Source organism: Trichosurus vulpecula, chromosome 3 (genome assembly GCF_011100635.1).
Source record: "Trichosurus vulpecula isolate mTriVul1 chromosome 3, mTriVul1.pri, whole genome shotgun sequence".
NCBI lineage: Eukaryota > Metazoa > Chordata > Mammalia > Diprotodontia > Phalangeridae > Trichosurus > Trichosurus vulpecula.
The window spans coordinates 309,221,097-309,240,751 of record NC_050575.1 but is presented as its reverse complement, the minus strand read 5'-3'; the positions used below and the strand labels follow the sequence as shown (position 1 = coordinate 309,240,751).

Sequence of the window (19,655 nt, the reverse complement as noted above, 5' to 3'; positions counted from 1 at the left end):
TCCAGAGTATACCCAGGTAGGTCAGTCACAGTTTGAAGTAGGGTTGGTTAAAGAAAATTCCATCCTTATGTTCAGACCAAAATGAGAAGCAGTGTACTGCCAGGAATATACTAAAGGCTTAGGTAATCAAGGAGCTGAGACATCACTGTGGAATTTTAAGTTTAGTAACTTTGGATACCAGTCTACACTATTCAATTTTATTTAATAAGTACTTTTTATTTACCCTTAGCCTGACTTCTGATTTGTTTGAATATTATTCATTTGCCTTATGAAAAAATGTCTATTCTTGTGACATAGAGCATGAGGCAGCAAGGGTCAAGAAGGGAAAGAGGAAACAGGCGTTAGAATTGAGTGCTAAGATATATGGTAGTATCAGCCAAAGGGAGGGGGTGAGAGTTGGAAGGAAATGAGCAGGGTATGGTTGGTGTCTGGAATGAGAGATTCAAGAAGGAAAAGGGACCAAGAAGGTCAGGATCCTCAGGTTGGGGTTTAGAGATAACTGAAATTTAGACTGCAGTAAGAAGAAAACCCCTAAGGAGAAGAAGAGGTTGAAGACAAATCTTGGCCTTTGACATGACTTCTCTTTATTTGATAATGGTCCCACCATCCTCCAAGTAGGTTCCCAGGCTTATAACCTTGGAATAGACTCTTCTCTTCTCCTCACCCAATACATCCAACCAGTTGTCAAATCCCACTAATTCTGCTTTTATAACATCTCTCATATTTGGCTTCAGGTTTCTGTCCCTATGATCATTCTAGTTTAAGCCCTCATCTTGCTTTGAATATCCTAATAGCCAGTTGTCTTCCTATAGCTGATTTACATATCTTTTGCATTGCTTCCTGAGAAATCTTAATTCACTGCTAGCTTGGCTTTCCCTCTGTTGATTGTTCCCTCTTCATTCTGTATACAAGTTGTTTGTATATAGTTGTTTGTATGTTGTCTTCCCTGTTAGATTGGAAGCTCCTTGAAGGCAAGAACTGCCTTTTACTTTTATCTCCCCATGCTTAACACATTGCCTGGCACATAGCAAGTATGTAATAAATATTGACTGATTGACTATCCTAAAAAAAAAATCCAGTGGCTCATATTATCACCTCAACTGATATTGACCTACTGATTGGAAGCTAGTATTCAGTGTCCTTCAAAATCTGCTTTCAAATCCCCTATCTTGTCTCACAGTATTTCCCTTTACATGTTGATTTTTCAGCCATTGAACCTCTTTCTGGGTCTGTTTTCCTGCCCTCTCTTGTCTCCATTCCTTTGCTTATGCCATTCCCCATGGCTGGAAGAGATCACCGTCCTTGTCCTCAACTTCATCTATTCAATTTCCTCCCTTCTTTTAAGGCCCATTTCAGACATCACTTCTTCTGTAAAGCCTCCCCTGACCAATCCTGGATGAAAGTGATCTACTCTCCTCTAAGTTCTCATAGCATTTTGCCTAGACCTCTCCTTTTGCCTATCATATATTGCTTTTTAAATCTTTCTTTGTGTATGTCATTTCTCGGTCTCTGTCACTTTTTTTGGGTATCTCTTTGTCTCTATCTTTCTCTGTTCCTATCTCTGTCTCTCAGAAGACAAGCTTATCTGAGGGCAAAGAATATGCATCACATTTCATTTTTATATCTCCAGTGTTTTGTTCATTTCTTTGGATGTGATAGATTCTTCTTATTTTTCTAATGAATTTAAATTATTTTAAATTAATTTTTATTGTTTTAATCATCAAAAATCCTTCTTCTGTCTCTTCAACCCACAATTGAGAACAAAAGAAAAACAAAACCATTATTACAGACATGTATAGTCAAACAAAACAAATTTTCACCATGTCAAAAAGAAAAAAAATACATATATTTTTGGAATGGTGAAGACTGGTACTGCTCAATTTTTGGAGGGAGCTCTCTCCCCAGGAAGCTTCTGTGGCTTAGGGCATCAGACTTTACCTAGGTCTATTGTATAAAGGATAGTGTTTGGGGAAAAAAATAACAGGCAACAACCAAAAATCCTTGGTCTTTATTTATCACAAATATCAATACACTTTGAATGTATGAAGGACTTCCCAACAAAAGAATTATTAAAGGCGGGGATGGATTATCATGTAGGATCTCCTTCCCTGGAGGTCTTAAAAGATAAATGTTCATATCTCTCTAGCAGTAGTCATTCAGTCAAACAAAATTTATGAAACTCCCACATGTGTCCAGGGCCATGCTTGTCTCTTTATAAAACTTAATCCAAAATGACAGGGTCTTGTCCCATGAGCCTTATCTTCAGGCAAAGGGAGGGAGGTAGCTACCTAAGGTGACCTTTCAAGGTCCCTGTACTATTGTGGAGCTCTTTGAAGTTAGGAGTAAACTCCACCTTGATAGTCTAATATCACAGGGTCTAAGGGAAAAGAAATCACTGAAAAAAAAAGTAAATAATAGCAACAGCACTTGGATTGAAATACTGACTTAATCATTCACACTTTGTGACCTTGGATGAGTCACCTGTCTCATTTTTTTTTCCTCTACACATTAAAGGGTTGGGACAGATGATCTCCAAGGTCCCTTGCAGATAAGGGTATGCTAGTAAATATTTAACAACTGGTTCTCCAGAAGAAAAAAACACACACATATGACACACTTTTAAGTTTAAGCAGCATTTTTGGCATTTTATCCATCACTTTCTTATGTCTAGAAAATCAATAAAAAAATAAACCGAACTCTGATTTATAACTTTTTCAGATTTCTGAGGTGTAAATAAATCTTCACACTAAAAATTTGACAATTGCCTCTAAGATCTGATTATGCTGGCTCTAAATAGGGACTGTGAGATAGACACGTTACAAATTAGACTAGGTACATGCATAGGCTATCAGAGATGGAACCTTCCACAATTTCAGGTATCCTTTCTGCAACTTCTCAGACATGTATTACTCTACCCTCTTTTTCAAATATGCTCAATTATGTTGAACTCACTGTCTCACATCACAGCTTATTGAATTTATTGGATAGTTCTAAATTGCTAGGAAGTTTCTTTTTTTCCTTTATATTGAGCAGAAATTTTCTTCCCTGTAACTTCCACCCACTGGTTCTAATCTCCTTTGGGCTTTATAAGTCTAGAGGCAGAAAATAATAGTGAATAAGAGAATTTAGTAGTGGGAAGGATGACCTGGGATATGGAGTCTTCCAGAGAAAGCCAGATTGACATGAGTATCAGAAGATGGAAAGAGTATGAGATGAAGAAGTCTAGGATGGAAGAACAATGATTAACAAAGAAGTAGGGCTTCCATAGGGCACAATGGGTCAAGGAGATGTATGAAGAGATAGTCTTGAATTAGGTGGGGATGAGAGTATGGGGAGAAATAATTATTCTCATAGGCTAAGCAACTAGGCAAAAGTTCAAAGGACAGTAAGTCATTTATTGTGATTAATGTTTCTTTAAAAAAAAAGTTAAATGGAGTTTCCCCATTTAATATTAATCTTCTGGGGTAGCCAATTATATTAAATTATAAGCTGACTACAGGTAGGAGCTGTACCTTTCTCCTACTCCCTCCTCTCCCAGTAGGATAGGGACCAAACTATCATCTCATTGGTATAGAGAATTCCTAGGAGGAAGAAACTCCTTATACCACAGAAGGTGGTATAGGTCCTAGTCCTGAAACACCAGAAGGTTATGTGAGACTTCCATAGTCACACAGCCAATAGGAGTTGGAGTCCAGAGTTGAACATGGGTCTTCCTGCTTCTGAGGCTGCTTCTCTATCCACTATTCTATACCACAGTGCTTCTTTTGGATCTGGGAGGTGTTTAATTAATATTTGTTTCTTTGTGTGTTGAAATAGTTCTTTCATGCTTTTAAGAGCTGTAAAATGATTTAGGGGCAGGATAAAGAGTTTGAGAATTGAATTTAGCCTGTGTTCTAGCTAGCATGTCCCAAGTATAATACCAAATGACAGCTGTTGTTGTTCAGTTGTTTCAGTCACATCTGACTCTTTGTGACTCTTTGGGATTTTCTTGGCAAAGATACTGTAGTATTTTGCCATTTCTTTCTCCAACTCATTTGGCAGCTGAGGAAACTGAGGCAAGCAGGTCCCAGGATCACACAGCTAGTAAGTATCTGAGGCTAGATTTGAACTCAGGAAGATGTGTCTTCCTGACTTCAGGCCCTGCACTCTATGCACTATAGCACCACTGCCATGCCAAATGAAAGTACCTTTGTTTCACCCTAACTCTTGGATAGAGCATCATGTTCAGAAGTGTTCGTGAGATGATACCATTTCCTACTGAGAGAGACAATATAGATATTGACAAGTAATGGATATTGGGGATATAAAATGGGAGGAATTTCTTTAAAAACTAAATAAAAACAAAATCAAAATTCAAATATATGCACACCTGTTTGCTCCAACAATTTATATGTGTGCATGATTTTGAAGTAGATTTTTTCCTCTTAGTGATTATTACAGACCACGGCAGGATTCCTTTAAATATTTATTCATTGCTCCTTACTTATATCACCATGTAGAGGGAAATGATATCCTTTACCTGAGCAGATAGCTATCTCACTGAATGTAAAAATCAGCAAGCCCACTGCTAGTAGCAGACTGGTGAACATTCAAAAATATAACAGAGAAACCCCAGTATTCCTGGGGATGAAGTTGGGGTTGGGAAATGGGAGTAGAGCAAGCAAATGAATTGCCCAGAAAGAAATTTTGGAAGAGGAAAAAATGAAAAAAAATTTAAGATAAGAAAAAGAAAACCATGAACAACATAATTCACATTTTCTGCAAACAAGGAGAAAATGTTTCATTTATAGAGTTAGACAGAAGTGATATAGGAAATATATCTGCTCGATGTAAATTTATTAAGTGCAACTTTCTTTCTCTCTCTTTCTTTCCTTTAGATAAAAAACCTCTTCATGAAATAAAACCCCAAAGTAAGTTGTTTTTCTTCTTGTGAATATAATTTATTCTCATATTTGCTGCCTCACTGTTGTTATTTGTTTAGGAGATGAGCAAAATTGAAGGTTGTATGAAAGGCATAGGGCCCTATGTGACTTGCTCTTGCATATTGGTGGTTTTAAATTGAAAATAAAGACACTCTCCTCGCTCTCACCCCACCCCCACCCTGCAATGATAAAAGTAAATCCTTCTCCCTGCTTCTAGCTACTTCAAAATCTATTTCTTGTCAGACGCCACCTGGGATTCTCGTTGCTTGTATCTCTGACTTGTAGCTCTGAAATTAACAAATATTTGGTGGAGGATTTTCATAAAAACAGTCTCATGCAACTGACAGATCACAAGCCTTTCATTTCGTTAAGATGAAGTGGGAAAGGAGGAAGAGCCCCAGAAGTGTGGCTGAAGTCTGGCTTCTCAGTTTATCCCTGATAAATGGGTAAAGGGGTCCCTCCCTCTGTAGCAAGAGAAAAGATTGTACTCTAACAATCTTAGAGATGCTGTAATGTCCTGAGATCCTATTTCACAGACTTGCTTCCTCATGGAGGGGAGGGGAGGAATTATGATAGTATCAGTGTAACTTGACCTGATGTAGTCATTCCCTGATTTTGACAAAATGTTATCATTATGTGACTAGATTTTTGTCACTGATTTCCCTGGATAAGAAAACATGAATTCAGCCATCTGAGAGGAAAAGGGGGAATTGGACATTCATCTGGTTTAGGAGCAGGTATCCGCTTTTGTTGGGCCAAGGGTATACCAGTTGTCTCAATGTACCAGAGGCCTTGGAAGAGATACAGTATTGGGAACATCATGGGGGATACTGAGGCAAGGAGAAGGGATCACAAACACCTAGCTTTGGGATACCAAACCACATGATCTGCAGAGGGTAAAATGAGAGGATTGAACCTGGGTATCTTGATCCTAAGTTTAAAGCAATAAGTGAAGGAAATTATTTCTTCATAAAACAAGCTACTGAAATACATCTATGGAATCTGCTTTAGGCTAACCAGTTAGAACAGAAAGCATGGGTCAAAGTAACAGAAGAGGTCTGTATGGGGCAGAACACAGGATCTTCAGTTGAGAAAGGGAAGATGAATGCATGTTTCTTGCAGGCTAAAGTCCTGAAAAAGACATCTTTCGAGGCCAGTTCTGATATGGGCTTTCTCATCAATGGAGACAGGGAAAGAGGGAGGACAGGACTTTCAAAAGTACCATGGGAAATAAGTCTAGGAGAGGGAAGTTACTGTATAATCCTGACATGACAGAAACATAGGAGAAGAATTTTCTCTGCAGGATTAGGGAGAGGTAAGAAAGGTGTGTTTTGTGCTTGGGACAAGAGTCATGAAAATAGATTCTTTGTGTGTTGAGACATTTACAAAACTTTCCAAGTTGAAATGACATTAGCTAGAAACCCGAGGTGTAACCTATAGTTCATTAAACATTGGTATGGGCCTGCAGATTCAGAAGTAAGATTTAAGAGAAAGGTCTCAGTGAAGAAAGTAGGAGACGATGAAAGATTGAACCTTAGTTCTTGGTACATATGTATGGAGGAGCAGGCTTGACTGATGAGACTTTTATAAATCTATAAATTTTCTCTTTATGGTTATTTGCCTTCCTTCCAACCCACTCCTTTGTATTTTTTAGTGTTTAATAGTAAAATCCTGAAAAACACCTAAAAAAGATGAGTTGTGTGCTATTTCCAAGAAGGAGGAAAAAAAATCTCCTGTTGTGGTGGTAGTTTGGAAGCTACATTCAGATAGAGAGGTGCTGTCAGAGAACCAAGTCCTAGGGTTTGCTGGAGGAAGAAAGGAGTAAGAACAAGTACAAGAATACCAGCTGTGGAATCAAAAGTCTTGAATTTGAATCCTAGCTTAGACACTGGCTGTGTTACCCAAGATAAGTAATTTATCTAGTTAGATAGAACAATTATTTAAAACTATGTACAAACACCAAAGATAAAAAGACTGGTAAGCCATCCCTAAGGAGTTTGCATTTAAATGCAGAAAGACAATGGGTGGGTGGGAGGTGAGGATATGTGTGTGGTCTGGATATGGCTGGGAAGTACAATCAGTCCAATCCTAATCTAGGTCAGTTGAAAACTTCCATTTCAGAAACAGGAAACCCAAGTGGTAGGTCCACATTTGGGGCAGGGTTGCGGTAGGGGTGGAGGTGAAGGATGATGCTGATGGTCAGATTGTTGGAAATATAGTGAGGAGACAGCCAAGAAGTGACATTGAGACCTGGTTTCTGGAAAGACAAAGTGGAAGTTTGCCTATGAGAGCCTGGCAACAGGTAAGGAGTTCTTTTTTTTTTTTGAGGGGGGAAGGCAGGGCAATTGGGGTTAAGTGACTTGCCCAAGGTCACACAGCTAGTAAGTGTGTCAAGTGTCTGAGGCCAGATTTGAACTCAGGTCTTCCTGACTCCAGGGCCAGTGCTCTACTCACTGTGCCACCTTGGGGAAGGTGGGAGGGAGAGAAAAGGTTGATGGTAAGAATGTAGGCAACATGGTATAGAGATAGATGGTATTTGACATCCATCAGCATCAGTATGCTAATCTATAAAATAGGAATAATTATCATACTATCTACCATACTGGGATGTTGGCTAGTGATTTTGAAAACATTAAGTATATTAATAGATATGAATAATCGTTCTTGTTAGTATCATTATTATTAGCAAGTATGGTAGGAAAATAGTACCCATAGTTTTGACTGCAATTAAACTGAACTCAAAGAAGAATAGAAATAGCACTGTATCTTAGACTGCTGCATACTTCGACTTTAGGTGGAACTAGACACGATAGGGATGGTTCCTCTCTGTCCGATTTAATTGAAAGAGCAGAAAGAAAGCATAAATTGCCCAGTAATGCCTTCCTTCATGGCCTGAAATCTCGGCATTAGAGATTTTTGTTTCTTTGAACTTTCTAATTATTTGCAGTCTTCAAGAGAGCTCTGAAAGAATGTAAATGCCTCCTTATCAGTTTATATCAACAATCCTCTTCTCAAAAAATCTGTGGGTCCACAGATATGAGATAGACCTTGGGGTGAAGTGGAGAGGGTGACCTCTGGGAGAGATGAGAGGGATGCTGAGAGTGGACAGGTGGAAGCAGGCCAGAGAAAGCCTTTCCTTACTTTCCTTTATTGCTTGATGTTGGCCTAGTATATCCATTACATTTATAAAAAAATGAGATTATTGAGTGTGGAAGAAATCTATTCAGCATTTCTTCCAAGTCCTTCATTTTACTGATGAGGACACTGAGTCCCAGAGAACATATGTAAACTTGCTCAGTGTTACCCAGAGAGTGTCACAAGTGGGATTATGCCGAGGTCTCCAGTCTCTAAGTCCAATATTCTTTCCATTACAGTATGTCCTAAAGATATTACTCCTTAGGGAGTACTTCCTAGAAGACAGATGTAACCAAATACTTCCCTTGGGAAAACCAAATTTTGGTGGATACTTAATAGAGGGTCATAAATTTAGAACTAGAAGGGGCCTCAGTACTCAGCTGGTCCAACCCTGTCATTTTAGAGGGGTAGAAATTAAGGCTGGAGAATGGAAGTGGCTTCCCCAAGGTCACACATACATAAATTTAATTTTGAGATGTTGCGATAAGATAAGGTTGTTCTGGGTTTTGTTTTGTTTTTTGTTTTTGTTTTTTGTTTCCCCTAAAGGCCATCTGTTTTGTTCCTTCGTTTGTGTGTGAGGAGTGTGAGGATTTGACCCTGCTACAAGGCTTCGATCCATACTGCTCAAACATCAGAACAAGGGGCAGCTCGCCTCCTGCTGGGCACAGTGTAGATGCCATCTGCTGCTGCAGGTGTGGTGCACATTAAACATCATGAGCATCGATGCAGAAGCCAACATGAGAGTTACTTAGGGAATGTGTTTGTTTTGTTTTTTAAAATGATTTCATGCTTAGGTTGTGTGTCCTGTGCCATTCTAATTTGGTTACATCGGTACTCCTAGCTGCAAACCCCACAGTAACTACTCCTAGTCCTTGGAGACCGCTGAATTAGTTTCCGCTTGGGGTTCTCGCTCTCGAGCATCATGCTTAATTGCTGGATATTGCAACAGGGGCATTTAAACTATTTTAATTTGTGATTTTCTAAAAATAAAACCTGCACAGAAATGATGTGACTGCAAAAGGCTCCTCAAGGGATCCAGCAGGATTCTTGAAGCTGCAGTAGGTTGAGTACCGGTCCATGGCCACTTTGTAGAAGCGGGGCTTGGCTTCAGACGCTGTGAATTATCACTGATGCAAAATCAAAGTCAATTATGAAGATAATTGAGAAACAACCTGTTCCTATAAATAGCCAAACACACGATCCTCTAAAAGCCCTAACAGACAGGAAGCATCCGTCAGAATCTTGTACAATGAGCACCCGGGAGTATAGAGGAGGGCCCAGTGTCAATTTGATAGAAAGTCTAAAAAAGAAAAGTAAAGTCTTAAGCGATCTGTGAGCAAACTGTAATGACAAACTGGGGGAAATATGTGCACTGCGTAGCTCATGAAAGCACTTATTGTAAATGAGATAATTTAATCAATTACGTTTCCTAATGTACTAAACCGAATGTTTCATTTTCTGCCTCTGCACATCTTAAATTATCTTCAGGTGCTTTATGAGATTTAATCATAGTTAATAGAAACTTCATTACCATCAAATGTGCTTTCAATAAATGTTGTGTAACAATGTCAGGAGGTGCAGTAAAATATGGCTGGTTTGGAATGGCAGACGGTACTCACCCCTGGAGCCGGGCTAAGAAATGACTTTTTACAGAGGTTGAACCTCTTCTGAGTCATAAGAAGCGTGGCTCCCCGAGGACTGTGTGTGCTCCTGGGTATTGGCCTGTTTAGAGGAATCACCCTAGGGAAGAAAACTGTTCACATTCACTGCGTAAAATAACTCAGCAACATGCATCCTTACTTCAATTCAGCTCCCTCTCCCCTAAGGGAAGGGCTTTTTATTATATAACAGGGCCCAGTGTGATGAATGACCCTTTTGACACACACAAATCCAATGACAAACCCCTGTTGAAACTGGAAGTACATAGGGAGTTCATCAGACAAGCTCTGCACAGTAGGGCATCCTGCTAGCTCCTTAAAGGGTCCGGTGTCACCTGGGTGACAGAAGCCAGTCATCTCTTCACTAACCAGCTCAATTATTTTTTTCAAAACAGCTAACTGCAGGAAGAATGACATGAATGAATTAATTGGTGAAAAAAATCAGAAGTACACATAAAGATAACTCAGTTATAGCATTCTCAGGCACAATATGCAGCATTTTGGTCTAAACCCTCTCTTACAAAGTGTTTCTGCTTCTGGCAAATGGCTTTTGTCCCAACTACCACTGACTGAGCTACCTTCTTCCCTTCATCTCTGGGATGATAGCTGGCTGTTCTTGTCTTATTGGCTTTCTTCCTCCACCTCCTTTAATGAATATTTATCATGTAGATACCTGAGTTACCTCACTGCTTCTTTCAACCACCCACGAATCATCTTTGCTTTGGGGATGGGGGGCCAGGGGGAAGTGCAGTAACCAAGCTCTTTGTATATGTTGGGAGAGATAGGAGAGAAGACTGAATTTCTGAAGGACGCTCCTAAGGATTCTCTGTACACAGAAAGACGTTTGAAGTTTTACAGCATGATTAGAAGCATATTTGAAGCAATAGGTGGCATTTTTGTATCTTTTACATTCTAAATTGTCCCTAAATTTGGAATATGGATAAAAAGTAAATAGTGAAGGGCAAAAGAAATGGAACAAAGTTTGTTGTTTGTTCAGTCTTTAGAAGGTAATAATGATCACTGAGAATAACTGAATATGAACCTAGGGTCCTAGATATAGTGCCAGTGTTCCTTAGAGATCATTTTACACCTCAGGAATTTAAGGTCCAGAGAGATTAAATCAATTGGCAAAAACAAAAAAAAAAAAGTTGTTCAGAGCAGAATTTAAACACAGACCTTCTGACTTGAAGATCAACATTCTTTCTGCTGCATGATATTGTTTTGTGGCAGAGGAAGTTGTCCTATGTGTCAATACAATGGTGTAGAATTTGGGAAGTGGAAGTAGCCATTAGAGGTCGTGATGGTGAGTCAGAAGGGACCTTATCTAGTACAACTTCTTTATTGAATGGGTGAGAAAGTGCAGTGGAAAGTGCTCTGGCTAGTGAGTTAGAGAACCTGGGTTCAAATCTCTCATCTGACTTTCATTCTCCACATAACCCTGGATAAATCACTTAATCTACCTATACCTCTGTTTATTTATATGTTTAAAAAAAAGATGACTAGATTAGATGGTCTCTTGGATCCATTTCAACTCTAAATCTATAATCCTATCAAATTTGGGCCCTGAGAAGTGAAGGAGTTTGCCTGATTTACACACAAGTTGTAAACAGCAGAGACAGGGATTTGAAACAGGATCCTCCTCTTTACTCCAAATCCGGAAGCTAGGTGATGTAGCAAATAGAGCTTGGGACACGGAGTCAAGAAGACCTGTGTTCAAATCCTGCCTCAAACATTTACTAACTACATGACCCTGGACAAATCATTTAACCTCAGTTTCTTAACATCTAAGAAGGTGGCATGATAATAGCACATCTGATCATTGTTGTGAAGATGAACTGAGAAAATTTTTGTGAAGCACTCTGCCAAACTTAAAGTGCTATTATATTATTGTCATTGCTTTTGTTATTATTCCTCTTGCCACTAAATCTCTCTTTTCTTCTCTATATTTAGGTCACTTGCTTTTTTACAGAAGTACTTCCCATTCCCCTTCCTCCTTTAGCTTTGAGACTTAATTCCAGATTCCTAAAAATTAAAAGTAAAGTTCCTTCATGGCACACCTATTAGACTAGAGATCATTTGCTCCCAACCTCCCCCTTGGATACGTGGCACTCCTCAAAGACAAAGACAGTATGGCTTGCCAAAGAAAAGCTTCTGCTCTTGAATCTTCTCCTCTTCAGGAATTCACCCAGTAAAAATAACTCAACACCATATGCTGTGTCCTCGTTCCCCTTTCCACAGTGATAAGTACATCTGATTTAGCCCAAACCCTTAGAGGTCAACCCTATTTTTTCCCCTACTTTCCAAATACGAGATGTAAAACTTTCCCTTAGTAATGGAATTCAAGTTTTAATAATGTTCACAGAAGAAAAGATATTTATTAGGGGCAGCTAGGTGGTGCAGTGAGTAGAGCACCAGCCCTGGAGTCAGAAGGACCTGAGTTCAAATGCAACCTCAGACACTTGACACACTTACTAGCTGTGTGACCTTGGGCAAGTCACTTAACCCCAATTGCCCTGCCTTCCTCCCTCCAAAAACAAAAAGGAAAAGATATTTATTATATTTAACCAGAGTAGAAACCATCCACCACTAATAGTGAAAGGCCATATTCTTTCTTTAAGGTCCTCGTTTGAAATCCCCATTTCCATGCTTATCATCTTTTACCCATATCTTTGACATTATCATCACTATCACCCTCAAATATGGGCTTCCAGTCTTCTGCATAGTAAACCTTTATGGTGTCCTAAAATTTAGAATTGTTTGGTGCTTGAGAGATTTAGTCTAATATGCTCATCTCAGGAAACTGAGGCCAGCCAGGAAAGTAAGAAGCCCAGGGCAGGGGTTTGTGTGAATGAGCTACCAGGGTCACACAGATATCAACATATATAGCAGAAAGACTGCTGGAGGTGGAGTAGCAGGACCTGGGTTTGAATTCTACCTCTGCTACTTACTACCTCAGTGACCTTGGACAGGTCACCTTGCCTCTGTGTGCCTTTCTTTCTCATCTGTAAAATGAGATGTTCAGACTAGTTTAGTCTCCATGGTTTCTTCCAGCTATAAATATGTGATCCTATTAGCCATGATTTAAATCTAGTTTTTTCTGGACCAGGTTCTTTTTCCACTACTTTGCATTGCCTGCATTTGGAGATAATTAGTAGGTCATACTTTTCTCCCACTAGATTAATAACATCAGATTCTCCTCATAGGTACTAGGTGCCAAATCTCCAATTCTCTCAATGATTCTCCTCTGAATATATGCCATAACCATCTCAGATATCAAGGATGAGGAAAAGAAGGTTTCAACCTACACTGAATATAGAAGTTTTTTCTGTACAATTGGGAAAAAAAGTCTTTTCTTTTTCATATAAGGAAATGGGGCCCCTAATAGAAAGGTGACCAGCTTTTATAACCACACAGTTATTGTGTTTTTCTTTAATTTTCTGTTATTGGTTGGCTTTTCCTACATATAGACCCAACATCATGCAAGGTTACTTATTCTTGTTACTGATTTCATTTAAACATTAGTGAAATAAAATTTCCTTGTTTGCTAAGTATTGTTCTATCCATAAGTACCATACATACAAAACCAGAAGTTGTATGCAGTTACAGGGTAAATATATGGTTCTTTTACGTCATCCACTATGCTAGACTCTGGGCGAAATGGTAATTACATTTGGCAGAATCACTGATGTTCCATCAAAAATTATCTTATACATGGGAAATGGAGGCAGAAGGAAATTATATTTGCTTCCTGTGGACATTTATGGGTAGCAGAATGGTCAGCCATGACTCCCAGGCTTTTTTTTTTGCCTGTGATACCTGAAGCTTCAGGGATATGATGATTACAGTAATTAGAGGAAGACATTGATCCTCTATTAAATACTTTTCTATCATTTGAGGGTTGTTTGAGGAACTGAGGAAAAACGGGAACACTATCTTTAAGTGTTGTTCTATAGAGGCTGTCCTGTGGAGGGGTGATTAGATTGGTTCTACTCGGCCCCACAGGGCAGAGTCAGGAGTAGTGGGTGGAAGCTTCAAGGAGGCAAATTTAGTCCAGTAATAAGGGAAAACTTCCTAAAAATTAGAACTATACAAAAGTGAAATAGGCTTTCTTTAATGCAGGCAGATTCACCCTCCTTGGAGGTTTTCAAGTAGGCTGGGTGACCACGTCTCAATTATACTATTGTGGGGATTCCCTTCCTACATGTGTTGACTAGGTGGCTACCAAAATCCCTTATAACTCTTAAATATTGAAGCTCGGTGTTCCAAATCATCATCATCATCATCATCATCATCACCATCACCATCACCATCATCACCACCATCATCATCATAGTCATCATCATCTCATTAAAGGAGCGTCAAAAGCTGCTCCAAACAAGATGACTCTATTTTTGACTATTATGATCATTGTTATATTTGTAAGCAATTTTCTCTAATCTTGTTCCTGGCCCTCTGATGGAATATATATTCCTGGTTAAATAGGGAGAAACTTGTCACCAGACACGTCACCGGTCGACATATGCTTTGTTGGTCATAGAAAGTCATGAAGACAATTTATTAAGTGTGATTATAATCTACCACACCTTACACCATGGATTTGGGGGCGGGGGCAATTAGGGTCAAATGATTTGCCCAGGGTCACATAACTAGTAAGTGTCTGAAGTCACATTTCTTTTTTTTTCATATTTATTTTTATTTTTAGTTTACAACAGACGGTTCTACATAATTTTGAGTTCCAGATTTTCTCCCTCCCTCCCCCCTCCCTCCCCAAGACGGCACGGAATCTCATATAACTACCACGAATGCGAAGTCACATTTCAACTCAGGTCCAGAGCTCCCTCCACTGTGCCACCTAGCTGCCTGCATACATCATGTATTCTTGAGGTTTCATTAACTTCTTTCTTTCAAAGCAACCTGATGGGTGAGTACATAAGAGAGCTAGACTTGGAGGCAGGAAGACTTAAGTTCAAATCCCACATCAGACACTCAGTAGCTGGGTGACCCACTCAGCCGAGAAGAGTGATGGTAATAGCAACTCCCTCACAGAATTGTTTGGGAATGGAGCACTGTGCGAAATTCAAGTGCCGTGTAAATGATAGCTATTATTACAGTATCATGAGGCAATGAATCATTGCTATGTGAAAAACTCAGTTTGGCTTGATATTATGACATCTAGCTTCGATAGATGGTGGCAGGGTCAGCCTTTGGAACAAACTGTGGCCTATGTAGATATATTTCCAGGGTTTCTGTCCCCAAACTACCTCCCAACTGACTGCATTGTCATGCCATAAGCAAAATGATCTTTTTTTCCTTCATAAAACGCAAATAATCCCATGAAAATTCGCATGTCAATCCTTATCCCCAATCACCTGAACTTCGAAGTAAATGAGTTTGTAAAATTTTTTATTTTTGCCCTTTAAAAACCATTAATATTTGTTTTTTTTAAATTAGCAAGCATTTATTTTCACTTTTTCCCACTCCTCCAAGAGAAAAACAAAGGAAAAAAATAATCATTGTAACACATATGCATAGTCTAGTAAAATAAATTCCCACATTAACCATGTCCAAAATGTGCATCTCACTCTTCATATTTAGTCCAGTGCCTTAATGTCAGGAGTAGCTTTTGTCTAGACCAGGAAGAGTGTGGACCACAATGGGTAAAGGAAGCACGAAAAGAGTGGACACAAACTTGGGGTATTAGAGATAGCCAAAGAGAAAAGCCACCCCTGTCCACTCTTGGCCAGTGGTATCAAACTCTAACAAGCTAGCACCATTTAACTCTGATAATCCTTCCTTTTTTTGCTCATCCTGCCTTGATGCTTGGGAAGCCAGAAACTCCTTTTGAATTTTCCTCTTATACATCTCAGCTGCATTCACCAGGGCTAGTTGTTAATATGCTTTCAGCTGTGACCCAGCTGTGTTCTCCCTGCATATAGCCTCAGAGGGTGTCGGCATCATGAGTCAGCAGTACCCAAGGATTTGGAAGGCAGAACAGGGGCGGGGGTGGGGGGAATCTGACAAATGTGCTTCCATTGAATTGCCCTTATCAGTCCTCAGCCCCTGGCTTAGTATGTCTCAGTTTTTCAGTCAGTTCACTGCTTCTAATGTGTTCTGTTTCCTGTGTCCTTGTCCTCCTCATCCACAGAGTATAGCTTTGGGAAGAGGGGGAGAAGCAAAGGAGAGAGAAAAAGAACAGGGGGAAATTGTTCACCCACCTCACTGAATGACCTTGTAATACATTTCTGGGGCACTAGATTATATAAACAAGGGGCAACATGGAAGAATGAAGTCTTGGATCTTTAATCAGAGGACATAGGTTCCGATCATGGTTCTTCCTCCCTGTGTGACTGAGAAAATCATTTACCTCTTCTTTTTGGGCCTTGGTTTCCTCTTCTGTAAAATGAAGGAATTTCTCTAGACCGGTGGTGTCAAACTCAAATACAAATGGGGGAGGGAGGAGGCATCAAACCATGAATAACAATATCTGTAAGCCATGTGTTGACCTAGAAAATCATATATTAACATTATGTTTTATTATCTTTTCATTAATTTTGTTAGACATTCCCAAATTACATTTTGATCTTGTTCAGGCCATACTCAGGAGTATTATGGGCTGCCAGGGGCCATGTTTGACACCTCTGCTCTACATATTCAGTAAGGTGCCTTCTAACTTTAGGACCTATGGACCAGGTTTCCTGTGTGTTACTACCTCAGACTACTTTACTGTTCAGTCTTATACTTTGACAAGACTGAAGGGGACCCACATCTACCCCCCTTTACTGCTACCTTCACCTTTCCAGGCTATTCTGGGTGGGAAGAGCACCAAACAGGCCACTGCCCTCATAACTTCTGTTCCCTTTGACTACCCTTGTTAAATTCTACAATGTCCCCCCCCTTTTTTTTTCTGTTTATTGCCTTATGACAGAACTGGTTCTGCTCGAATTCCTCGTTCATTCTTAATTTGGTAACACCTTATTTTACAGTCCACCGACTTTGTTTAAAATAAATTCACTTTACTTGTGTGCTAACTGCTGCTCATTTGATAACATAAGTACCATATTAGGGTGCAGTAAAATACATAGTAAGTGGCATACAATTACAGGGTAAATATATGATGGGTTTATTTTATCCACTAAGCCAGACTTTGGGTGACATGGTAATTACTTTTGGCCCTATTAAGTCTGTTTACTAAGTAGTCTGTAAGAAGATTAATTATGTAGTTAGGTGGCACTTGCCTCCTCATATTTCCATATACCACCTAAGATTGCATCTACTTTCAGAGACAAAAGTCCAGGGTAAGATGAAACCAGGTATGTTGGATTACAGGGGCCATTTTGGATCTGCTTAAGAAATGGGACACAGATTGGTAGTTGGTCTAGAGTAGAACCAAAGAACATCCCAAGTGCTTGTGGATACTTTTCATGTGGGAGTCTATGAATTTGAATGGCAAATATATGTTTGTGTGTGTGTGTGTATACAAGTATATATATACATATATATGCATATATATGTATATGTATATAGTATGTGTATCTTTATTTTCACTAAGCTATAACTGAAATTTAGCATTTCTTTCAAATATGAATTTTTTAAAAAAATATTCTGAGAAGGGCCCATGGCACAAAAGAAAAAAAAGGCTAAGAAACTGGTCTAACAAAAGGACAGAGAGAGTCTACACTTTTTTTGGGAGGGGCAGTTAGGGGAGAAAGAAACAAAATACCTGTAGTTTCAACTTAAAGTCTTGTGATTTTAGCTTGCTTTAGTGAATAGCTGACCTCTACCCCAGGAGATGATAGGGAGTACATTATCTCAACTAATCTTTTTCACAGGTTGCACTTGTAAAACAAACCATGAACTCTAGTTAAAGCCAGGAACTCCTTTGATAATTTTCTCAGTGATATCAGTGTCCACAAGGTTGCATGGCCCAGTGGAAACATATTTGATCTGGAGTTGATTACCTGGGTTTGTATTCCAGCTCTGCCAATTCCTACTTGTGTGACCTTGGGCAGGTCCTTCACCCTCCAGGACATAGTTTTGTCTGAGGGGGGTCAGAGTGGATGACCCCCTTAAGTTTCCTTCCAGCTATAAATTTATGATCCTCTGAGTCATTGAAAGATATATATCTTTGCTGGTATTCTCAAATAAAGGCAATGGTTGTGCCTTGAGCTGAAAGCTTCAATATCCTCTCAAGCTGAAGGATTCTGGCACAAAAGTGATTGTTAGAGTTTGTGAGCTGAGGTCAAATTTCAACGGCCTACTAAGCCTGAAGGATTTAGGGTAGTGGTTGTTGGCACAGTGGGGGAATGGATGTTTCATCTTCTAGCTCAGTAGTTACAGTCATAGCAACAGACAGGGAGACTCTATGGATCCCTGGTGTGTGTGTGTGTGTGTGTGTGTGTGTGTGTGTGTGTGTGTATGTGTGTGTGTGTGTGTGTGTGTGTGTGTGTGTGTGTTGTGGGGAGGCAGGGTCTGGGGAAGGGATAGAGAAAAGAAAAACAAATACTGGATTTGGAATTAGGAAATCTGGACATTTACCAGGTCACTTCCCCCTCTGGAAGATAAGTTCTTCATTTATAAAATGGAAAGGTTGGACAGTGCTTATTAAGAAGTTGTCTAGTTCTAAATCATATCATCTCTTAACTTACATGCTAGATGACATCTTCTTCCTCTCCATGGCTATGATGCAAATGTCCTGGGCCCCTTCATACTAATTGAGTACATACGTACATACATACATACATACATATACATGTGAGAATAGATAGATTGATAGATCAATAGATGGATAGATAGATAGATAGATAGATGTGTGTGTGTACACAGACCTTCCTTCCCATCTCCTCCCTATTCTACTACAAGAAAACTTAGCATAAGAATATTTTAGGATCAAAGCATTTAGAGCTGGAAGGGATATCTGATCATTTACTCTAATACTCTCATTTTACCAAAGAGGAAACTGAGGTCCATTAAGCAGCATTGATTTGCCCAGGGTCACACAGGTATGACAGCTTTAGAGAACCAAACAGTAAGGGGACTGCTATTTGCATTACAAAGGGATTCTTTGTTTCACAAAAAAAGGATTCAGTGGAGTGTTTTTTTCAAATAAGCTCTCCCTTAAATAAAATATGATTTCATTGATAGCTATTTGATTTACCCTAAGCATGTCAGGGGGGCTGTTGAATTGAGCAAAGTAAGCTTATGCTTTTCCTTCTCCTCCCGGTGTTATCCACATCAACCTATAATCTACATCAATCAGCAGAATCCAGAAGCCCTGCCCCCTTTTCCCCTCCCTTTTTTTGTGGATTCTCTTCTCTGTACATGTACCAATAGAGTGCTCCTCTTTCTCTCCTTCCAGGCCTTGAAAATGCCAGCGACATTGCTCTGTACTCGGGGTTGGGAGCGGCAGTCATTGCTGTGGCAGTTCTGGTCATTGGAGTAACCCTCTACAGACGGAGCCAGAGTGACTATGGAGTGGACGTCATTGACTCCTCTGCACTGACAGGTGGCTTCCAGACCTTCAACTTCAAAACAGTCCGTCAAGGTCAGCGATGGGGGCCTTCCTGACAAGTCCTCCTCAGAGCCATAGACTATATTCTCATGAGAGCTTCGCATCATGTTGTTGCTCTGGTGTGAATGTAGCTGTTGGGCCTGAGAGTGGCCTCCAAATTGTCATCACCTACTAGGAGACCAGGCTCCTTCTAGCAGCGTGTGTCAGTGTCCTCTGTCACTGCCCTTGCACGCAAAATTGGGAACTTGCTGCCAAGAATGAAGAAATAAGGAGTCACGACTAATTTAATAATTTTTTAACTTTTCAGTTTGCAATTTTTGGCTTCAAAATAGCTTATTTAGAGGCAGCATAGTATAGTGGATAGAGAACTAGCTTTGAAGTCAGAAAGATCCCGGTTCAAATCCTGTTGCTAACACAAACTAGCTGGGTGAC

At 39.7% G+C, this 19,655-nt stretch overlaps 1 protein-coding gene across 1 annotated transcript in view; it reads left to right on the top strand.

Annotated features, from left to right (window-relative positions):
* UNC5D (unc-5 netrin receptor D) overlaps positions 1 to 19,655 on the top strand; it is a 368,330-nt gene that overhangs the window by 251,648 nt on the left and 97,027 nt on the right. Inside the window, exons 8-9 of the mRNA XM_036750002.1 lie at positions 4,878 to 4,910; positions 19,071 to 19,256. Coding sequence (XP_036605897.1) covers positions 4,878 to 4,910; positions 19,071 to 19,256 — 219 coding nt within the window. The remainder of the gene's footprint in view (positions 1 to 4,877; positions 4,911 to 19,070; positions 19,257 to 19,655) is intronic.